Raw genomic sequence first — 24,462 nt, forward strand, 5'->3', positions numbered from 1 at the left:
CAGTCTCATTTTCTAACAAACCGAAACATCATCCTAATGTTTGCCCCTAAGAAACATCATGATCAGTTCTCAGCAGATGAGAGAGTGCTTCGATTATTCTCAGTCCTTCCTTGTGGTTCCTACCAAGGCCCGATTGATGTTGAGTGTTGTCAGTGAAGAATTGGAGCACTTGGCTTGCGGTGATTGTTAGTGAAGTTAGCAATTCCACAGGATGGTTTGGACATGCCCTTGCAATACCAAAAGTGTTTCCAGGTTAGAAGTACAATTATCTGAAATTGAAGTTGTGTTAAATAGCAGATGGTTGATCTTGGCAGTTGAAAAAAAAACTTCCTTTGAATACTGTGCAGCTGAATGTGGAGTTAGTTACTGTGATGTGCATGGAAGTGACTTGTCTGGAAGAACCAATCTGACAACATAATCATCCTTTAAAAGAGAAACAGACCAAGTTTAACCTACATCATGCAGTCTTACAATCAATTCTTAACAAGTCAATGATGAATCAAATGATTTTAAGTAGGTTTGAGGTGCAATGCATCTACTAAGACAGATTTTTCTTATGTAGGTAAAATTTTAATTTGTATGTTAGAATATTAAGAATCTGTTAGCTTCAATTACTATACTGAGAAATTTTATTTGCGTTATTTTAACCTGTCATCTAATGGTATCAGCTAAAAGTGAGAAACCAAGTCAGTGTTAATGCTAATATGCAGGAGCGTGGTTGTCTGGTTACACTGTTCAAACAGCTGAATCTTACATGTATAAAAACAGGTATGCCTGGAAAAACCCAGATCCCTGCATTCTTACTAACATGTTTTGCTTTTGCTATTCCCTTATTTCAGTGGTGGATACGAATGACAGATTCCTGCGCAAAATAACAGTTGGGCAGGCAAATACAGAGAAAGGATTTGTCCGTCAGGTATGTAAAGGTAGTTAATATATCTCATTCTGGACAGACATTGCTCTACAGGCTGAGATGTTTCTGCAGTTCTTTCAGAACACTTTGAATTGCAATGCGAACATCTGTTACATAGCATTCTTGCAGTGAAACTGGTTGTGTTAATGAGTAACTGATTCTGAAGAAATGAAGAGCAGAAACCAATGCATATTGCACAATGCGTTGAAAGCACTTTAAAAACTTTCATGTTAGGGGCTCAACATAGTCACCCTATGAATATAAAAGCTGCCCTAATGCCCTCATAAGATGAATTTGTATGATTTTTCTTACTTTTTTAAGTCCCTCAAACTATTTATGTAGTATTTATATAATTTAAATTACATTTAAGTTTAATACTAAGAACTGGGAGGTGAGGTGGGTCATGTGTTGTTGGTCCCATTGGTGAGGACTGAAAAGGACCATTAGCTTTTTATTCAGTTTTCATTTTCCTGTCATGCATCTCAGCTTTGAGATCTAAACTGAGAACTTTTAGCATGTGCTTGATTTTAATAGTGGGCTTGAAAAATTACGAAAAATTGAAAGCCAGACTTTTCCAACGCTATCTGAACAAGTGTTCCTGGTGTTGTGTGGGTAAATCCATTTCTGAAACAATGCAGCATGGTACAGCAGTGCCACATGGAAGAAATTCATTGTGATTATGTGGAGTTTTTCCTAATCTGATGAAGATACTGTAATCTAACATTCTAGATCATGAAATTCATGAGGTTCTGACTATTTTGAGGTGAATAGCCATTGTGGTAGACATAAGGCTTTCATTCATTTTGGAAATCCTAACTTTAATTTTGCATCATTTCAGACCTCACCTAGGCTTTGTGCCTAAATAAAGAGACCAAAAATAGTGCTAGTATTTTTGCTCAAATCAGCAGGTAAAACAGTCAAATTGGAGACAAGAACTTAGAAGAGAAATCATAGAATGATAGCATCAGAGAATGGTAGAATCATGGAATGGTTTGGGTTGGCAGGGACCTTAAAGATCACCTACTTCCAATGACCCTGCCATGGACAGGGATACCTTCCATGAGAAATGCTCACTTGTTTTGTTTTTTTAGACATGGGGTAGAGACTTTTATGTCTATAATTTACAGAAAACTCAATATTAGCTAATACTCATCTCTGATAATGGGCTGGGACTGCAAAATATTATACTTGGTACAAGTTCCTTCAACACTTGAGACATTTGCCTATGTTTAGATTTGTTTCAGTGACTCAGTGTGATTATTAGCTTTGAGCCAGGTTCTGCCAGCCTTATTGTGCAGCATTTTACCACCATAATTACACTGCTGAGTTAAATGTGGGTTGTTTTATTATAGAGTACTAGCTGACATATGGCTGTGAAATATTGCTTCTGTACTGTTTTGGCTAAAATGACCTTGATGCTTTCAATTTTGATATGTTGGACTGATGCATATCCATTCACATTTTAACATGGACTTAGTGACTGGAGAAATAGAGCTAACCGTTGGGAAAACTCATTGCAGAGCCTGGCCGGAGATCCAGGGAAAACAAGACTTCATAGTTAACAGATGCATTTTATAAATATTTGGAGTGTTGTTCTAGTGCTCTTAAAATCAATGACACCTGTATAAAATGGCAGAGCACAGCAGGCACAAAAGTCTGTATTTTAACGAACAGGGATGCTGTGGTTTCTAAAGAGCATTACATGACTGATGCCCTTGATCCTGCAATTGAATCCATGTGGGTGGATCCTTTCATCAATAGAGAACTGACTTTTTACAGCTAAGGCTTCTGTCAGCACTTCGTAGGTGTATAAAGGTTATTAGAGTTAAAATAGCACCTGCTACCACAGTCTTTTGTGCCTGTTTTTTCAATTAAATATGTCACACTCTGAGCATCTACCTGGCATTGTTTTTTCTGTCCTTTTGGGTTTATATAGAAACAATGATAATAAAAACTTCTTTTTTGGTGTCCTGATAAACATTCTGATGAAGTTAAATAATATTCCAGTATACAGGCTGGGCATAGATTTCTCAGGCTTATTTCCGGTCTTATCTATGCTGCAGTGACTTACTGGGGACATTCTTAACTTCAGAAAAGATAGTAGCATCCATGTCATCACAACAGTAACAGTGTTCATTGTGTACCCAGCTATTCTGTTACGTATAGAACTGCTTCCAGGGAATATCGAAAATCTGCTTTGTAACTTCATTTCATTTGAATCCCTACGCTGAAAATGTCAATTACAGGATTGTGGGTTTTTTCTGTTGGTATATGTCTCTCCTTGTCTGTGCCCAGTGACGAAAGGGACACAATGCCTTCAGAAGTTTTGACTAAATGTGCAGGTACACAGAGGTCGGCCTGAATAAGGCTGTTGTGGGATGTAGCTGTCAAGACAGAATCTAAAAGCAGGAACATAGGTTACAAAAGGGCGGAAGCTGTCAAAGTACTAGGCAAATGCATAGGAGTGGTAAGGTATATGTTGAACAATTCTCTATGTAGATGGCTTCTTAAAAACAGATGAAGCCCTCAGTTTGAACAGGTATCCTCTGGCATACATCTGGTAGAGGTCTGACGTAGAAACAGTCCCAGGGCTTTTTCCCAGGGCTGAAGTTTTGTATAGACTTTAATTGCTGGAGATGGAGATATTACTAAAGACACTGCAGTTCTTGTTCACTCCCAACACTGTTTTCCTCTCACATAATACACTGGTGACTTTGCCTTTCTTTGTTTACATTCTGAAAGCCCACGGCCTGGGCTTTACTAATAGTAAATTAGTACAAATACTGCTAACATATACTGCAAGCTCTTAAAAAAAAGTAGGGACCACAGCTTATGTTGTGCTGAAAAATACTGCACAGTATGGATGTGTTCCTACAAGAGCAATAGAACTGGTGCCACATATAATTATTGGGGTTTTTAAACTTATATATTTGTTAATTTAAAAAAAAAGGGGGGGGGAACACAAAGATGTATTTTACATTGGCATAGGTCAAGCACAAGAGCTAGCAGCATAGACTCTTAAATTTTGAGTTTATGTAGCAGAATGATCAAATGTAACAAGAATGTTTTTGAGACAGAATAAAAACTTTTGGAGAGCATTACAGGAAAAAAAATGAAACAAAACAAAACACATTGCTGTGCTCATGCCAGTAAAGCTCAAAACACATGTGGTGATTTTATTTTTTTTGCCACAGAAAAAAATTCTTGGTCCTTCAGGGAGCTTCTGCAAAGGATAATGTAAGCCAATGGGCTAAGCACTCTGCAAGAGTGGTCCCCAAGTAAATGAAGTGTAACAGAGAACATTAATGAGGGAAAATAAACAAAGTGTTTGAAGTTACTCTAGTCTGAGTGATCTCAAAAGCTGTAAGTTACAATTCAGAACTTATTTAAATTCCAGTGTGAAATCTGTCTTTTCTGAGTCTATTCCTGATGATTCCTTGTGAGTATTTGACCTGATTTTGGTTTGGTTCATGATTCTCATTTCTATTTTACAGGCCCAGTTCGATATTGCTGTTGCAAGTGAAATTATGGCCATCCTGGCACTTACCACCAGCCTTCAAGATATGAAGGAGAGACTGGGGAAAATGGTGGTGGCTAATGACAAGAAAGGAAAACCCCTAACAGCAGAGGATTTGGTATGTTCTGTGCTGTAGACCTGGGATAACTTCTGATGTGTTTGTTTTGCCTCTTGAAGCATTAAAAAGGCAGGTGCATGCCAAGGATTTTGCTTTGAACAGCACAGTCAGATATCAAAGAAAGATCTTCTGGGCCAAAACTTGTTCACAATGAAAACAAAATATAAAACTAATTTCTCCAGCTCTCTGGTAACATCTAGTTCAGGAGGTCTCTGGTCTCCATAACCTACTTTGATAGTTTTCTGCAATTCTTACGGCAAACAAATTTGGTACCGGAGGGAGTCAGAGTGTGGGCTCCTGACTGAGAGAGCTGGTAATGTTTGCTACTGTAATTGTGAAGTGTGCTCAGATGTTACAACATAGTTACCACATGAATGCTTACATAACACTAAATCAAAATGGAAACAAGCTATTCTTAATTCATAGGTTGCTAATAGTGCTTGGAACAGGGTAATCTCTTCACATCATTAATATTTTTTCTTCCTTACCTTCAGTTGCTGTTTCCTCATTCCCTACTTCAGCTTCTGAAAGAAGTCAGTATATTCTTCCTTTCTGTCAAAGTCTAGCCCTTATAGCCAGGCTGTGAGTCAGTAAACAGTGGCTGGAAGCTCACACATGTTTCTGTATGGCAGGTTCTGGTGCAGCGAGAAGCTACCAGTTGACCCTTGCAATCCAGCTGTATGCCAGGAGTAGGCTCACTGTGATTGACACTAGTTTACTGTAACATTACATTACTTGAATTCTGAAGCCTAATTGCCAAATTAAGTTTGTATATTGCAGATGGACAGCACACCCTAAACACAAGAAATGTGATAATGCTTTGCTTTTGTGCTTTTTTGTCATGTAAATATATCCTTATAGCAAGTGGCATGTCTTGGAGCCATGCTTGCATGCCACTCTGCTGGCAACGACAGCCTGTGTCACACAGACTATGTGTGTTTTTTCCTGTTTGTCCCTTTTTATGTGGACATCTGCACACTTACTGCGTTTTTAGAATGAGCAAAGGAACCAGTGTCCTCCCTTGTCAGCAGAGATGGCAAATCCACAAGCCAGGAATACATTCACAGCTTTAATGGATTCCAGTTTAATAAGGAAATTAAAACATAGTATCTAACTTGCCTGGATTTACGATTAAAATTAAGATAAAGGTACCAAAATTTCAAGGTGCAGTCATCCTTAAAATCTGAAGAAAATCAACTACTCCTTATTGTGCAGGAGACATGAAGAACTGCATTTAATATTCTAGCTGTTGAAGTTTTGATTTTCCTTTTCAGTTGCATAACTTTGTCTTGGCCAAATGGAAGGGAGTGAGGAATGAGATACCTTATAATGCATATGCAAAAACTGAAAAATAATTCAATGTCAGAATTAAAACTACATTTCAAATACATAATTTTAATCTTGATGCTACTTTTATATGAAGGTACTTTCATGTATTAATATTGAAAAATATTTAACCTGTCTTCAACCATTTAATGCTAATCAGCTTGATCAATGAAAGCAGTCACTTTTCCGTAGTCTGTCTCATCTATATTTGCTCTGTGGAACTATAATGTTAGGGCTGAAATTATGAGCAGTGCACAAAGAACTTTCAATTTTACCACTATGTCCCTAATGAAGGTAGCACTCAGCAAGATATTCGTTGCTAATTCTGTTTTCTTTGCCCTTCTTTTAAACATTTTCTTTTTTAAACTTTTCCTATACTTAGTGTCTCAATCATTTGATAGTGTCACTTGCACTGAACATATGTTTCTGCTCTTCTTTAAAGCAGTGTTCTGTATGATACAACAGAACTGCCCAGAAAAAAATGTATCACAGTGTTGGCCATATATATTATGACCACCTGCAGCTCTGCTGCTGCATTCTTTTTCTTCTGCAGGTTCTCCATACCAGGCACAGGGAGGACTTGGGTGCATGTCATAAGTGCAGAAACTCCTACCTCCTTTGTTGTGGAGTGTGTTACAAATGAGGATGAGAACAGTGGGAAGAATAGGAAGATGATTTCATGGTTAAGGCAGAAAAGTGCCTTTTTGGAGAGTTGAATTATATTCCTGTGTTTTTCACAGAGCTTATGTGTGGTGCTGTGTCTGTACAAACTGATTCTTACAATACATGAGGAGTTATGCATTCCTCAGTATGGCTTGATACCCAGGAGCTAAACAGCTGAAATCTATGGAAGGAGTGAAACACAATCAAGAACTATGAACCAGAAGAAATGATTTTGTGTTGTCTCAGGTTGAGCATCCAAAATTGGTCAGTACTTTTGAGATTGATTTTTGTGTGTGCCAGTTTCTTTTCTGAAAACAGGAACAGACTTACTAATATTGGTGAAGAAGTCAGATGTCAGGTGTTAGGATTTAAGAAATATCTAAAAGGAAATTAGTGGTTTTCTTACTAAGATTTCTTTATCAAATATAATACCACTTACTTTGTACAAGGTGAGAGAGCTTATGAATAGCTGCACCACACTTGTGAAAGTATATTCTATAAAGTTGAATCCTCTGGAAGCAATAGCAGGAGATGTATAATAACTCATATGTACAAAGAAGATAAATTTCAATTCTATCAGATAGCATTTCATCTCTGTTTCTGTTTTCTTCCCGCAGGTGGTTGGTCAGTCTGTTTGAACAGCTTGCAACTAAACCTACTGTTTCTAGACTTTAAATGCAATATCTACTCTTTCCCCTGCTGCTTGTGCTGCCTTTGTTGTTACTATTCTTCTGTAAGCTCATCTTTTGACCCCTTTTCATTTAGACTGCACAGGTTGTATCTCTTTCTTGTGCGTGTTAGAAAAGTATTCCTGTATGATCCAGAAGAGATCTTTGCTTGTGGTCAAGGTGTCCAGATGCAGAGCTGGTCCAGCCTGGTGCAGCCTGTAGATAGAGTTGTTACACCGTAGGCTGTAAGCCCACTGCACATCGTGGCTAAAGCTTTCTGGGCAGGATGAGGTGAAGCTAAGCATTCACTCATGACTATCTCTGAACTATAATTTTCATTTTCCCAAGGTTTTTATCTTGAGCAAATTTTCAGATGTGGTAAGAGGTTTGGTGTGAAGCCATTCTCCTCCTGAATTTTCATCTTCCTTTGAGGTCAGAGTCAGAGAGGAAGTAAAGCTTTGTAGCTCAGAAAAGAAAGATCTCAAGACAACTGAACATAGGACGGACAATATAAAAGGTTTTCAAATGCTTTCAATCCAAGAACAGTTCAAGCATTTTGACTTAAACTTTCATAAACTAAAATCAAGTTTAAAAACTTGAATCTGTCATAGCCACTTGATATGGAACATTTTAGCCTAAAGAACTGAAGGCAGCTTTACCATGGGAAGTTCCACACAACCTGAATAATGGGTGGTGGTTAGTCCTAGCTGTCACTTTAAAAAAAATACTGGGGTTCATGTTTTATGTATACTACCCAGATTGAATTTATGCAAGCTTAAATGTTTGACAGTAGTCTTTAGTTCACTGGAATCTATGCAAACCAAAACCACTAAACCCTTCTCTGTGATTTGTTTCCAGATGAATACACAGTATACTTCACAAAAATACAACTGCTCTTAATTTTTGCTTTATATGCAATATATTTATAATAATACAATAGTAAAACCTAAAGTACACATTGTTAGATATAAACCAGATGCAGAGGCAGGCTAGGAGAAATAGAAAAAAGATAAATTTAATATTTCATTAACTGAGAAGACTCCTTCCACAAGAGTAATGGATTAAATATCTATCCTCTGTAATGGAGCATACAGAAGTCTTTGCCAAAATGTGGTGCTCATTGTACAGTATTTTGAAGACTTAATTGCTTTTTGGCTTTTACAGTGTAGTAGTATTCTGATAGACACATGCCATATTTTTATGCAAATCTAAATGGGTATGCATGCCCTAGATCAGTATTTCAGCAGCTATGAAAATTATTAAATAGATATGTCACTATCTTTTTAAATAAGACTTCTCAGCTTACTTTCTGTGCCATACTGTTAGTTTTCAATAGTTCCAGGGCCAAAAAAAATGGCTTCCTATTTACTTTTATAAATGATCTGTCAGCTGAATATATTTCGTTCTCTGGTACATCAGAAACATTGTGTACATACTTCACTTTTAACAAAGTAGTTGCAGTTCTTCTTGGCATAAGGTTTAGGATTTAGGTTTTTTTCAGAACTGATACTGCAGAAAAATATTATCATTTTGTTAGAAACTATGAAGGGAAGTTACAAGTACTTCATTATTTTTCTTATGAAGAAAAGGGGTTTTCTCTGCCCTTCAGTCTATGTAACCCTTATTCATTTCACAGTAGTTACTTTTAATCACCTTCATTGTCATCTAATGCTGCCTTTCATTTCCACTCTTGATAGACTTCAGAGGCCGCTCCACTGGAAGTTGCTTTGAAAGCATGTTGGTTTTTCATCTAAGTTTGCCTTTTCTGTGTCATGTGTGTAATTTATTTTGTGCTCTATGGTCTGTGCTGTCCTGGGGAGCATACCTGCCCTGACAGCTGTTGGATAGATGGAAGGGGTATTATTTTCAGAAGTACTTAGGATCAGTTCCAGAAAGGAACCCAGGAGAGTTGGGTGTCCATATACATTTGAATTGGAGTCCTACTTCTTTCTTCTGACAGTGAATTAGTGGAAAGCTAATGATCCTTGGGCTCTCACACACTTAATTGGTGTGTAATGTCTAAGCCTCTAATTCTTTTATAAAAAATTTATCTACCTTCTCTGAATTGGAAATAGGAACCTGATTCCTTAAATAGCTTTGAGAATCAGATCCAGGACTTTGAGTGAGCTGTGGGAATTGTTTACTAGCTGCTTGGAGGATTGGGAATATGAAGGAATGAAAACTTTATTCTGACAGAATCATGTCAGGTAGATATGAAAACTTTATTGTTTTTAGGACTGTTGTTGACAACAAAGCTGTTTAAGAACCATGGAAAACAAGTAGGCTTGATGTGTGTTAATTGGAGTCTTTGCATCTTTTTTTCTTGGTTTTCAGGTTCAGATACAGTAAGTTATGTCCAGAATGCATGTCTAATATGGATGAAATTTCCCCAAAAGTTAAAATGCATAGGAAGTATTTGGGGTTTTTGCTTCACAATTTTATCAGATTGGTGAAAAACTATCAGAAAGCAAAGGAGAGAGGATTTGAGCCATTATTATCTGGGGGCTGCCTTTCCAGTCAGCGTGGCTTGGGTCAGCAAATAGCTGTTTGCATGCTTACTTTGAATGAGCTGGTGGTCTCAACTAGCATGAAGTAGACAACAGACCCCCTAATCAGACGGCTACAGCTGACACGGGTTAATGCTTGTCAGTCCTTAGGCAATTTTCCCAAGAAGAGCCTTAGGGCTGATCTGCGGCTGCTCAGGTAGTTAACCTTGCTGTTGACCAGTTGGAAGATCTGATGTAAAGTTTTCCTTTTGGCTTTCTTCCTCTAGAAAGCTGAATAACTATTACAGTTGGTTTTTACAAGATTGTAAGATTGTAAACTATCTCAGTGTTCATGCACTGAAAATTAGCAGCAGCTGTTTCTCTTTTAGCATAGTGATGAATAGCTTATGCTATATGACGATGGAAAAACTGAGATACAGGAAGAAAATGTAAAATCAACTAACCTTTTCCTTCAGATATTTGTATTACCTGTAAAATCCTGACTTGTGTGTGTACATGGCTCAGCTTTCGGTGAGACAGATGAACAACTTATCTAACTGTCATAGTTTTGTGATGCTAGCAAATAGTGGTGAACATGATTTCCTTCAGCTGGGGGTGGGAGGGGAAGAACATTGTTTGTGGTGTAAGAAATTCTGTCTTAGCTGTCTGCTGAATTGATGAAACAGCAGGAAAAAAACAGGCTTATAGATCTAGTCAATAAGTATATTGCACACTGGTTTTTTAAAGTGAATTTAAATTCTGCACGGTGATCAACAGGAAAAAATATATATTTGTTTTGGTAAATTAGGATTGAAAACAGGCTTTTAATGGAGAAATTGCTAGGATTAAAATTTGTTCCATTTCATTTTAAATTGTTAGAACTGGAGTTGCTCTATTTACTGTTTTATTTAAAAGTGCTTCAGATCCGGAAGTGAATCAAACCAGTTTTATAAAACAAATTGTTCTATTGAGCAGATATAAATTTAATAACCTAAGAAATATACCCACTTTAGAAAAACTTTTACAAAGTACTAAAATACAAGAAATCAAAGGCAATAGCTGTGGCAGTTTTTTTTACATGGTCCTAAAAAGAAAACTCATTTATAGGTAAAGTATTGAAGTTACATTTTATTCTAGCAGCAAAAATTTTATGGGATACTGATGAAATGAACCGTTATGAAACATTGTTGAGATTTGTTCTGCATTTTTAAGTTTTTTATCTAAAACAAGTAATTTATAGTCTTACTAATTAAAACAATCTATAGCAATTAAGGAGCCCGTGGGAGTGAAAAGCAAAACCAGTTACATTTCTCTTTTTAACATGTTTTTCCTTTTCCTTGTATTTAGGCCCTCAGCTTTGAATTTAAATGAGAGTAGTTGGCTATATGTACAATATAGCATCAGGCTGCTTCTTTAGAAGTGATGGAGCTTCACTCGTTCTGACAGAGAGCTGGTGTGCTGGCATTTCCTTGCATTTTGATCCTTTTTTCTAAAATTAACATATTAAGAAACAGAAATTACTTTTTGCTAATTCAGAAGAGGCAAACCTCACTGTTTTGTTACCAGTTTCTCATATTATGTATTCTGGGTCTTTTGGGATTTGTAGATAGTGGGAGTTTACAAAATGCAGAGAGTGAAGAAACATCTTTCCCTCCTTTTTCTCCTCTCCTTCACTTTCCTCCAAGGAAACACTTGCTATGCTTCAGTAGAAAACAGTTTTACTATTTTGGTTTCAATTCATTCTTATCTGAGGCCAAATATTCTGCTTCATTTTCATCTGAAGTCTATGTTCAGATGTAATGCTCAGAAAAGAAAAACTTCAATTTGTATAAAATACTGTGTTTATGTAATCACCATATACTTCCATGTCTCTGATCTGTCTATCATTAAAATTTTCACACAGAGTTTGATTGTTCAAATTTTAGGTTAGTTGGAAGAAGCTGTGTTGAGAATTATACAGGTGCTACTTTAATTGCTTTTCTTTATTTGAACATTGTTGTTCAGCTCTTAATAGGCTACCTAGATAATATATCCATGTTTTTCAACCTTCATTTTAAACATTTACAGCAGCTAGTGTTTTTATTTGGGTTTAATGTTTCTTTTCAATACAAAAAAAAACAAACCACTTTTTGTGTTCTCTGGCAAGTCTATGAGCCACTCCTTATAACACTACTGCATTTTTTTAACCCGTGATCTAGTTCTTTCAAAACAAAACACATCTTCTCAAAATCAGAGTAATTTAAGAGCAATATGCTTGTGGTTTCTAGATAGCACTCTACATGTAGTCTGATAGTGATGTACACACTCTGTAGCCATTTTTTTCTAAACTGGGTGTTGAATTTTGGTGTAGAGGAGTGGTCATGACTTTCTTTTATTTTAAATTCAGTCAGTGTGAAATTTAGAGTTAATATCCAGCAAAATTTTTAGGGAGTAAGATTTTTCACATCTAAAATGCAGCAATTTACTCGGCTCCTTTTCCCCTCTCATCATCACAGTAAGGCACCTCTAACTTTTTAATCTTATTCATTATCTATCCCTAGTCAACACTGCGGCTGCTTTCAGCCTGTGTCTGTTATGTGTATTTGTACAAGTTTTGAAAATTACCCTGTCTGGTTGTTGCTAGTTATTGATTCATGCTATTGATTCTGTCATGAAAGAAATACATCTGTCTTTTATTTAGGCAGATTTAGCAAGTTTTTGCCTTATTTCTCAGGTCTCCGTGGCCTTTGCTTCTGCTTTATCTTTTGTTCCCATGAACATCCTCATGGTGATAACTTAATAGCTCTGTTTCTGGTCTCTCCATAAAATGGGAACAATATTTACCTACTGCCTTTTAAATGTATACAGAACAAGATCATTAGTATTTCTGGCACACTCTGTAATTACAGTATGTTAGAAGTCTTGAGGTAACACCTAAATAAATTCTTTCTGTAACACTGCTTATCCATTTTGATTTATAAGCACATTTTCTTTTTCTCCTTTGAACTGTAAGGTTTTTTCTGTATTTTAACTGTAAGCTTAAGTGTAACTCAGAAATATTGCACTTTAGAATTGACTTCCTTAAAATGTGGACTCTTGTTTTTTAGGGAGTAACAGGTGCTTTGACAGTTTTGATGAAAGATGCAATTAAGCCCACACTCATGCAGACATTAGAGGTGAGTATGGCTTATGATGCCTGCCCTTCTCCAGCTTTCACATTCCATATCGGGCCGGTTATGCTTCTCTCCAGCGACTGTGCTTAAGTTTCAAGCTTCAAGCCAGGGTCAAATCCATAAAGGCATTTTAGCAATTGTTCATTTGTGTATGTTAACTAATCAGCTCTATCTGCATTTAGACCTTTTTGGTGGGTTTTTTCCTTCCTTTGAGACTCTGGCTTTAGTCATAATTTTGCCTAGTGTTGCAAACAAGCTGCAGTGCGCTGTTGAACAACTTCTAAGCACATTGGGAGGCAGGTTGGGCTTCCGATTCATAGAATTCCTTCTGTTTCCCATCTTGCTCTTCTAGGGAAGTTATATTTTTATGTATTTCCTTTATATGGATGATTCCCACAGCCCAGCATGTTGAGTTGAAAGTAGATGTTTTGCTAAGGCCATTCTAGTCTGTATTATAGTTTATGCCATTAACAAACACAGGGGGATCCTTTTGCCAGTTCATGCTTTTTGAAAAGGCGGCTCCCAGCCACCCTATCCTGCCATAGTGCCTTCAGGGACTAAATGAAGCTTTGCTGGCCTATGAGAGGAATATTTTACACTTACCCTGCTGAGCTTTCTTCCAGCAATTCAGAGAGTGCAGAATTAGTACAACCTAACTTGGTGTCTGGGCAGTCTAGTATTGCCTTTTCAATAGTAAGCGGGATGATGAGCAATATTCATGGCGAGAGGGAGGAAGAAAAATGGGGAAATAATGAAGCAGTTTTGAAAACAAATATATTGGGAGAAAAATTGATGTATATTAGAAGTTTGACCATCCAAATTACATAGCTGGAATATTTCACAACAATTTCTGATATGGTAAAAAGCTGAAGAATGTAGAAAGATACCAGCGCAATCCCCGGTTGGAAAAAATGTCTCATTATCTACAGCATGTCAAAGTGATAACTACCTTTTTGCTTTTGAGTTTGGATGGGGACCACTTCCTACCCTCAGGAAATACTATAAAAATAGAATTTGTCTATGTTATTTTACTATAGCCATCTTAATTATTTTCTCCTACAAAGAACGTCTGTCCTTCCATGTGGCTATATGAAAAATATATGTGTGTGTCAGAGTTTAATATAACATCCAATAGCAGAAACTGGAGGTCACGTAGGATCAAGAATGTCACCGCCAGAACTGTGTATTAAATCACCACTTGGATAACATTGTATGTATGCATTAAACATCAGTGATAAGGTAGTTTTGATTCTGAGTGTTTAGTCTGCTTCATTCCATCTGCACTTTGCATAACTGTTAGAAAATAACATGGTTTTGTTGTAGTGTTCTAAAAGACAATTATAAATGTCAAAAGAGATTCTTTTGATTGATAGGCATTTGGTTCTGGGACTTGCATGCTTTTATTTTTTCACTCTGCATTTCTTTATATTCACATTTCTATGCAATAAAATTCCTGCCTTTTATGTGGTATTCTTTTCTAGTCTAATCTATGCTATGGCTGAAACATCTGCCAGCTTTCATCAAACGCTATTGCTTGTTAGGAGGACCCTGACCACAGTAACCAAGGATCCTTTTCCCAGAAATTCTTACAAAGTTATTTTTAAAACAACAAACTAAAGCAGCTCAGAAGACTGCTTCATGCTCCACTTCTGCCATTTGGATCTCAAAGATGAACTTTTGTCACCCTTTGAATACCTGTTGGTTTGCAGACTATATGAGTCACCTATCCAGAAATGGAAATCTCCAGCTTATCTAAATGTTTTCCAAAATAGTGCTGTGCTTTGGCTATGTATGCCCCTTGGGCTGTGTCATTGCTCTTGTACAGACATGCAATGGCCTACTCTGGTTACTGCCCATGCTCTTGTTGATGTTCTTGAGCCTCAAGCTTGTGTCATGTCCCATTTCATCAATAAATACCTTTCCTTATTTTTAATTAATCATGTGAATAGCTTTAAGGGGTGCTAATTTTAATAGCTTCAGTTTTTCCAGAAAAGGGGAGGGAGGGGAACAAGGAAGATATTTCAGCCTGCACACTTGAAGGTAGCAGTGATCTGGCTATGACTTTATAGCCTTCCACCATGGCAGGTTTTAAGCCAAGATAATCCTAGCATACTCTGAGGTGGTGGATGTAATAACGTCTCTTCTGCTATGACATATTTCTGATGAGTGTGTGAATTGCAAGTCTACATGCAAACCAGAAATGAGGAGAACTGAAGCCTAAATTACACTTGAAATAATCCTAGTAAGCAGCATCCAAAAGAAGAGGGACCTCTTAAGTTTCCAAAGAGCCTTTCTGCAGGAACTGGGCAACATAACCCTAACCCCTTCAGGGAGAAGTAGTTCTCCATGTAAGTGTAAAGACCTTTAGCAACAGCACTATGACTTGACAACAGTAATATCGGAAATGATCCTACAGCACACAGGTGGAAGAACAGAGTGATACGATTATAGAGAACAGAAATGCAACTCAGACAGTGCTGTGGACCCGTCCTGCAAGTAGGATGAAACTGTTCATCAAGGCAGGTCTTCCACATAACTTTGGTTTTGGGGAATGGCAAAAGGACTGCCAGAGGAGGGGGAGCAGATCTTCTGGATGACTTTCAGCTGATACTGACAGTTAATTTGACATAATTTGTAAGCGGTAGTGGCTGTGGGTAGCAGCAGCTGAAAGTAGCCATTGCAGAGATAGCTGCACTCCTCTGCGATCAGGCCAAGAGCCTGTAGGTGGGTGTTGCGTTAAGCTGTGGAGGTCTGAGGAGGTGCTTGCCAGGGCCTGTGAAAGGGGAGAAGGGCAACCTACTCTGTAGTTTTGCACCAGCTTTATATAGGCATCTGTGTGGAGGAGAGGTTTAGAAGTTCGTAAATCAAAAATGTCCAAATGCCAGTCCTGCATGGAACTGAAGTGGCAACTTGTGTCAGTGCTTTTTTTTTTCATATGTGAATTGACGTGTGTGTTTTAATTTGCTGGGTTTTAAAGAGGTTTCTTGGTGGGTAGATTTCCGTCACAACCCTGTTACTCTGTCACCAGAAATGCCACCTCAAAGTGTTAGTGATTGACAGTATTTTATATGCAGGAATGACAGTAAAATCTCAAAATGGGAACGTGGGACACTCCACCTACAATTACTGCAGGCTTTGGAAGAATTTGTATCCAATGCTGTAGGGTTGAGAATACTTTGTTTGAAATGTACATAATGATTTCATAGTGTTTATCCATGTTTGTCATGACAGATTGGTTCCTTCATGAACTGCTCCCTTAATGTTTAGCATTTATTTATACTGTGCGTAACAGAGCAGCTGCTCTAGGAGACAACTCTTTGTAGTTGCAGGCTGGCTTCTCTGGGACAGTCTGCTCGTGTTACATGTAAAGTGCCACTCACAGTAAAGATGAGGGGAGGGTGGTAATAAGTATTATAAATATCCTTCTAGCGGCCAGTTCACTTCAGATATTTATTGACATTCTGGGTTTATTTTCTTTTACTAAAATTTGGAGAATAAAATTTCCTGTACCGAAAACAGTCAGCAGAATGCATCCCTGTGCCACTGTGTTTCTTCATATAGTTTATTAAGAGTGTAATGAAAATAAGTGGCACTCTGCAGAGTGGGACAGATGGGTTGGCACAGAGTCACTGAAGCTGGCCTGAGAAGACGTTGTTGTCCCTGTTCCAGGGTGTGCCTGAGGCTCCCAAGATCCTGCTGGAATTCAGTCCCTTCAGTACCTAGACTATATTTTTATTCCAGGATTGCCCTTGTGAAAAAAAAAAAAAAACAACCAACACTATTCAAATAACTCCTCCTTTTTCTTCTGGTGGATTTCAGAGCTGCAGGGGAGCATCTGTCCATACCAGTGGTTTCATTGTGTGTTTGGATTTCAAGTTAGTGGCAGGGGGCCTCTTGACTACTGATATTCCCACAGTCCAAATTTCCTTCCTATACATGTTGTGTGGAGGAACTCTTGGAAGCACAAGTGTACAGGGAATGTTGTGGGAGAGCCTCCTGGCCCCCTCTCTGCATAGCTGCCACAGTATGAGCTGGGCTGCCCTCTCAGCAGCTGTGGTTGTGCTCCTGTGCATTGCATCTGCCCATGTCTGGGCTGGGCTCTAATGAGAGCAGCCCTGTAATTGCTTGCCACAAGAAATTAAGGACTTGGAGGAGTGAAATTAAACTTAGTGAGTAATAACACAAATCAGAATAAATCCTGTGGATTTGAATCTGGTAGCTGGAAACAGCACTCTCATTTATTTGAATGATAGATGGGTAGTTACTGGATTAAAGTAGAAGTAAAATTTAAACTTGGGTTGGTGAAGTGGTTTGCATTTTATTTTGTATGAGTTACAAGCTGTTTTGGATAATCTTTTATTTTGTGCAGCACCTCCATTTAGACTGATGCCCAAATATTAGAAACTTTGAAGGTCTACATAGTTCAAGATAAATTTTTACATAACTATGTAAAATCACAATTAGTATTACTGTATGGGGCCATTAGCAGATAGAAAACAAGAAAAAAAAAATCCTAAGTAGACACTATGAAGTCAGTGTGTTATGATAATCTACGTAATTCCACTGGTTACAGGGCATGATTTCTGATGTATTTACTTTTTATGCTGTTTCTTCTCTAACATGTATGAGGCAGAGTTGTCTTTGGGTTGTAGGTTAATTGTGTAGGTTTTGGACAGTATTCCCTGCCCATATGTGTGCATAGTCTCCCTTTTCTTTCCTAATTTTAAAAATATATACATATATCCCCCATTTTATTAGAGTAAACCTGAAGTTTAATGTGTCAGTGGCTAAAAAAGTTACTTGTCTTTGCTCTGAAGAAAACATTTAATTATGTAGAAAACATTTAATTATGTATAATTACTTCTAAAGGAAGCAATAAAAACAGATGTTGATGTTTTGTATATGATTTGTGTTCAGTGTTACTGAAACAGGAAAATCTGTTTTCTATAGTAACAAATATTTCACTACTGTAATCTAATTGTTTTGGTGTTTTATGGAAAACATGAACATGCGTTGTCTATGTAGGTTGTTTTCTGAAGACAACTAGTGGGGGAAGGGGGCACACACAACTAGGTTTTATTATACAGTTAATAGTTTCTGAGTTATGGTTCATGGGGCTGTTGGATGTGGCCTGCAGCTGATCCACGGAATGCTGTCCTCCTTAATTGGTGCTTCTGGTCAAAAATTGAGGAAGATTGCCCAGTAGCTTGCCTGAAATTTTGAGGGTTGGCAGTGGCTCGTAGTACAGAATGTGTGAAGAACACTGATGGAGATAATCTGAAGGTGTCTACCTATTTTTTCTTTAACCAGCTGGGCATATTTAAAAGCATTAACACAACAACAGGGATTTGTTTCCTTAAGTATTTGATAGTAAGACAGCTGAAATTACATCCTTCTCTCTGATTGTGTATTCTGAGTTGGAGAAAAGACAGCAGTTAATATTATTTTGCCTAGCCCTTTCTGTAGATGCTAATTTTCTAATCTCTCCTTTCCTTGGGATGCCTGCCAAAAAAGTAACAGGGAAGATGAGAATTACTTGCTATCTGACCAATTTCCCTGTACCTAGTTCATTTGCCTATCCCTTTGCTGTTTAAGTTGGTCCGTGCTACAGAGTGTGACTTCCTAGTGTATTTGCAGAGTGTCTAGCGTAGGGGAATTCGGCTCTGCATCTGGGGCTCCCAGGTGCTTGCCAGCAGCAAATGCTTTTTCTGTTGTATCAGTATCCCCGCTGCATGCCAGCCATGTCCCGTGCTGTCTCCATCTCCTTAACCGTTGACTCTAGTCCCTCGTTGCTTCCACTTGCTACTTTGCCTGCACAGGGGTGGCAATTACAGTCAATGAGGAAAACAGGAGCAGTAAGGGATGGAGCATGGCAGGACTTGGGCTCTTATTTGTGTACTGTCTGCAGCAAGGCACTTAGTGCTGATTGTAGTACATGTGCCAGAACAGCATGCCGCAGTGTTAGGGCAGTAGAAATATGAAATATTAGTACAAGGTTGGGTGAGCTGTGTAAGTTACCCACAAGTTGCACTGCTGGCCATTACCTATCTATGAATGAAGCAGGTTCTGACATCTAGGCCTGTAAATGAATGAAGTCTCGAGCACCTGAGACGTACCGACAGCCCCTAAATTATCTAATGGCCCTTACTTGCTATCTGTGCTTTGATTTATATAGCATCTTGATTAGTCTGCAAGAGTATTGAGCTTATGTTCTTACCTTTTGTGCTGGTTTTGGCTTGGATAGAGTTAATTTTCTTCATATTAGCTAGTATGGGGCTACGTTTTGGGTTTCTGCTGAAAACAATGTTGATAACACTAGGATGTTTTAGTTACTGCTGAGCAGTACTTACACAGAGTCAAGGTTTTTTCTGCTCCTCACAGCACCCCACCAGCAAGTAGGCTGGGGGTGCACAAGAAGTTGGGAGGGGACACATTCGGGACAGCTGAGCCCAACTGACCAAAGTGTTATTCCATACCATATGACACCATGCTCAGCTTATAAAGCCAGGGGAAGAAGGAGGGGACATTTGGACTTCATGGCGTTTGTCTTCACAAGTAACCATTATGCATGATGGAGCCCTGCTTTCTTGGGGATGGCTGCCGATGGGAAGTGATGAATTCCTTATTTTGCTTTGCTTGCATGTGTGGCTTTTGCTTTACCTATTAAATTGTCTTTATCTCAACCTGTAAGTTTTCTCACTTTACTCTTTTAGTTCTCTCCTCCATACTGACATGGGGAATATGTGTGAGTGGCTCGGTGGGGCTTAGTTACTGGCTGGGGTTAAACCACAACACTTGTCTATTAAATTAATATTGGGTTTTTTTATCATTCAGGGAACACCAGTATTTGTTCACGCTGGACCTTTTGCTAACATTGCACATGGAAATTCTTCTGTTTTGGCAGATAAAATTGCCCTTAAATTAGTTGGAGAGAAAGGATTTGTAGGTAAGTAATTATTCTGTTTATTATATTACCGCTTGTTGGTAAGTTGGCAAGCAGTGATGTTAATGAAGGGATAAAATAGTAATAAAAGGTAAGAATGTTAATTTTATGCTAATATTAATAATAATCTTAAAGTGGATGTGTAAAAACCTCTCTCACCCTGCCCTTTGTCTCAAGTGTTCCTGTCACCATGTTTGAGATTCCACAAGGTGGCTGAGCCAGTTAAATGGCTGGACTGCAATGAAAGAGGTGTCCTGTAGTTCCTTGTTTAGTACGTATCTGACCTCTCTTGATAAACTTACAGAGACCATTCCCTTTCCCTGCTGAATTGTTCCTCTGACGATTCAGCAAACAGCCAAATCAGGGGTCAGATGTCCCTGAACCAGTGCAGAGGAACAGCAGTGGGAAGGGTGCAGAAGAAACAGTAAGCTTGCCTTAGTTTGGTGGCAGTGAGCCATTAGGTTGGTGCAGCTGCATTGTAAAACCTCACCATGAGGCAAAAAAATTTAATTTTTACATTAAGAATTCAGCTTCCACAAGCAACAATAGATGCATAGAGCTTACTGTTATGGTTGCAGGCAAAATAAACTTTTGGCTGAATGGTGAACTAGATTTTATAAAAATTGTTGTGGGTGTTTAAATTTTAGAAGTAATAAAATGAAAGGGGCATTGCTACTTTGCAGTAGTAATTTCTTTGCACTGCTGCAGCTGTTCTTTTCTGTGTCCTGAACACCCAGCTTGGTTTATGTTAATCCTGAAGTTGAACTTTGAGTACCTGTGGAACAATGCTCTTGAAGAGGTGCAGTAATGTGAAACATGATGTTTCTTGTGCTAGTGCCCTTAAACTAGCAGAGAAACTTGTCTGTATATGCTTGTGTCATACCTACGTATTGCTGTAAATCACATAGAGAAACAAATTACTTGAAAGTACTGTTTCTATTTAAATTCATTGGTAATTGTAGAAAGAATGGGGGGGGAGTTAGCATTGTTATAGAATGTATATACTTTTTGTTATGATACAAATCAACATATATTTACACAAAGAGAATAGAAAGGTTTCTTACACAAAGTTGTTGACTAGTGAACAAAAAGATAGAGGGATGTCTTCTTACAGAAATCTTATAAAGTAACAAAAATGAATATCAATAAAAAATGAAGGATTGCAACCTGTTGTAGATGATACTGACTTTAACAAAAAGAAGTAGTACGTCACTGAATGATGGCAAAAAAAAGGTTGAAGAGGTAGACATTCTGTTTATCTGTATTCTGTTATCTTGAGGGTTTCTTTTTAAAGAATAGTTATTGATTCTCGGTTTTCTCATTTTTTCTTGTTCATCTTTATAGAAGTCTGTTTCTGATCTCCCTAAGCATTCTGTGCCTAGAAGGAATGTTCTCCATCTTTTTTTTTTTTTTTTTTTTTTAATGGAGCAGCAAAGTACACACAAAGATTTTTACATCCTTGTTAGGGTATTATTAGCACTATTAGTTCCTAGAGTCAGTTTTGCTAACCTCTGCCCTTCTCTTTCAATATAATTTGCAAAGATTGTTGGACATTTGCATGTAATATTTTGTTAACAAGAGCATTCTTGGGAAAAGTTTGATTCAATATTCTGCTCTCACTTCTCATGTTTAGGTAAGAGTAACTAGGGTAATGCTGACTTGTGTGAAAAAATAAAGCATTGCAGTTAAGATGGTGAAGGTTTTTCAAGGTAGTCTGGGCAAGTGTTACATGTTTGTGTTTCCTTTTTAAAATGTGTCATCATGTCAAGGAAAAGAGTTGTTTTCTCCAGTGTTACTGTTGTACAGCTAAAGAGTCTGTTCATTTCCCTCTAATAATCAAACATCCATTCAAAGTAAGAACATTTTGCATTCTGAATACATTTATTTAATGATAATAGAATAGGTATTTCATTAAGCCATGTTTATTGTTCTGTGGCTTTGTGGAATAAAGAGCAAAAGCATTTAGGGTAGCTAACATTTTTCATAGGCTGGGTAAAGTGACTTTGTTTCTCTAGTAAGCAACCTTTTCAAGTGGGAAGTCTGTTATGTATTATCTAAACGGAAGTATGTTGGTGGAAATCTTGAGTCTTGATCCAGGTTTTTGATCCAAAAAGTATCGCCTTGATTTTGGATTCCCCTCCATTCAGTGCTTCCTTTGGACACTGAGAGCATTTAATGCTTTTTTTGGTCTTATCTACCTTTTTTGCAGTGTTCATCTTTGGCCCCAGTTTCTCTGTTGGGAGACAAAGCAGTGTAGCTGCAACAGAGGAAAACCTTTATGTGCTGCCAGCTAAAGGCTCTTGTTCAGATTTTTTTCTACAGAACATAAATCCCCATGGAACTGGCTTCAAAATGAGAGTGCCTTCGCTCTGCTGAGCAAAGAACTTCAGCATGACTTTTAGATCCTTGTTAGATTCTTAAAAGCAGTAGCTCCTAGAGCAGCCTACTTAAACAAACTTTGCAGGTAGTTGCAAGTTTAAATGGTTGTTTTGACGGTTGTAATTACTGTAAGCTTTATGGTTTAAAAAAACACATTGTTTCTGGTAACTAGTCAGAGCACATGGGCAGAGACTTCCATGTAGCACTGGCTGGTTTATTAAATGCTGTCCTAGCCTACCCTACACAACTGAAGTATAAAGTGACAGCTACGAATTGTGCATCAGTTGACACTGAGGTCACGTCCATACAGACAGAGTGCCCAGTGCCTTGTGAAGCTACTCAGCAAAGCAGTTAGCAAGAAACTCCAGTGCATTCTGCTCAGTGTGGTGTGTGCCTGAACCCCATACAGCCATTGCAACTCAGTGGGGAAAGTCAGTTCAGGTAGCAGGAGTACAGGGCAGCTATGCTGCAGTTCTGTGGCTAGCTGAACAAGTTAGTTACTCATTGTTGCTAAAAGTAAAAATTTTCACTGGTCGGCGTTTCTCTTTTGTCACTGTTCTCGTGCAGTTCATTCTTTCCTTGCATTGGATCTGGCATTCATCAGATTCTTCTATGAATGACTGGAGTACATGTTTTGGCATATAGGTTAGTTGCATAAGCTCATGAAAGATTCCAAGAGGTGCTGGAAGTAGTGTAAGGTAAGTGGCAGAACTGCATGGCTGGGAGAGGCATTTTGGGGACCACGAGCTATGAATGGCTCTCAGCCTTGTGCAGCTGCATCCAAAGCAGGAACATAAGAAATCTGTGACAGGGTCTGCAATTAATTTCCTGTATAGTGGAATAAATATCTTTATGTATGCTAGCTTACTCACTGTAAGACGGGATGATGATATAATTTATGTATTTATTGGTTTATATATTTTTTATATGTTTATCTTTTTTTTTTACTTAAGCCATGGTTATTGTAGAGCAGAACCTCCTGTTAAGTGTGTAGACAGCACTAAGGAGAATAGCAAGGCCTGAATTTGCACCACAGTTCTACAAATATAGACACATTTTATTTTCTGTATGGTTTAAGCAGCCTCCTTCCTCCAGCTGCCTATTTCCAGTCCTGTGCAGTCCCTTACTTTTGCCAGCACACCTGTTCATAGAGCCACATGATAACTAAACTGGAAAGTTGGTCTTGATTGAAAACAACTACAAAAAAACCCCAGCCTCTTCCTTCCTCTCACAGGCAGTTCCTGGGCAAACAGTTATATGTGTGACAGGGGGAAGATGAGTTAATGCCACATAAGATGGTGGGTTTGCTGAAATAAATATTTATAATATAGATTCATTTGGAACTTTAAAGTGCCAGTAAAGCTACTGTGCATCCACAGTAACTAACCAGACTGAGCCTGCATTACTGGAGAAGCTAAGCCTGTCTCCTTTTTCAGCCTGTGCTCAACTGTTTTTGCGTGACATCCCAGCAGAAACCTATTGCCCTTTTTGTTGGCTTAGTTTTCTGCTGACTTAACACATAAGCAGTTCAGGCCAGAGTCACAAAAACACTGGAGCTGGTGCAGGGGAGGGTGAGTTGGGACAGCCAGCAGTGAAAAACCAATCTGTTGTGTAGATCCCACTGTTTGTGTGACCGTGTGCCATGGCCAAGAAAAAAAAAAGTATCCTCTGAAAATGTTCTTTTTTAATTTATATTTAAACCTTACTTTCTCCCTCTGGCCTGCATTGCCTGTTTCTCTGCTTGCTCTGCAGCTGAAATTGCAGCATGCTGTGCCTTTTGAGTAGTGTTAGTTAATGATGTAGACAGTCTAGTTTTAAAAAAAACAAATTAACTGTTGAGTCCTGTTGTGAACTCTCCCTAATTGAGGGCATTCCCTGCTTCAGTTTCAAGTATCAAAGTGAATCACAGGCCCTCACTAAGTCTGAGATAGCCTAAGCCTTCCAGTTCAGCTTGTCCATTCCCTCTTCCCTGAGCCTTCTTGCTATGTACTGACAACTCAGTCTTTTTGCTCTAATTGTGAGTTCTTGGTACCGGTTTTGCCACGGAACTTTTAGTGCAGTATCTCAGCTAGCACTGGGTGACTTGCACTTGTCTTCTCAGCCTTTTACTGCTTCAGGCCTGTTTCCCTGCAAATTGTCCCCATCCTTGCTGTGAGCAAGCGTGGCCCGTTGGGCGGCTGCAGAATACAGGCAGCCCCTGCTCCAGCAAGTGGCTTGTGTGCTGCGGGGCAGCTGAGCCAAGCGCCAGTAGCCTGGGAAGTGGTGCGCTGCAGTACGTTGAATGTACTCATCTTCAC

The 24,462-nt window shown here is 38.4% G+C and overlaps 1 protein-coding gene across 4 annotated transcripts in view; it reads left to right on the top strand.

Moving 5' to 3' along the window:
- MTHFD1L (methylenetetrahydrofolate dehydrogenase (NADP+ dependent) 1 like) overlaps nt 1-24,462 on the top strand; it is a 157,295-nt gene that overhangs the window by 47,306 nt on the left and 85,527 nt on the right. For all 4 annotated transcript variants that reach the window (XM_056344078.1, XM_056344076.1, XM_056344077.1 and 1 more), the window contains exons 17-20: nt 840-916; nt 4,408-4,548; nt 12,778-12,846; nt 19,678-19,789. In XM_056344078.1, coding sequence (XP_056200053.1) covers nt 840-916; nt 4,408-4,548; nt 12,778-12,846; nt 19,678-19,789 — 399 coding nt within the window. The remainder of the gene's footprint in view (nt 1-839; nt 917-4,407; nt 4,549-12,777; nt 12,847-19,677; nt 19,790-24,462) is intronic.

Source organism: Falco biarmicus, chromosome 6 (genome assembly GCF_023638135.1).
Source record: "Falco biarmicus isolate bFalBia1 chromosome 6, bFalBia1.pri, whole genome shotgun sequence".
Classification (NCBI taxonomy): domain Eukaryota; kingdom Metazoa; phylum Chordata; class Aves; order Falconiformes; family Falconidae; genus Falco; species Falco biarmicus.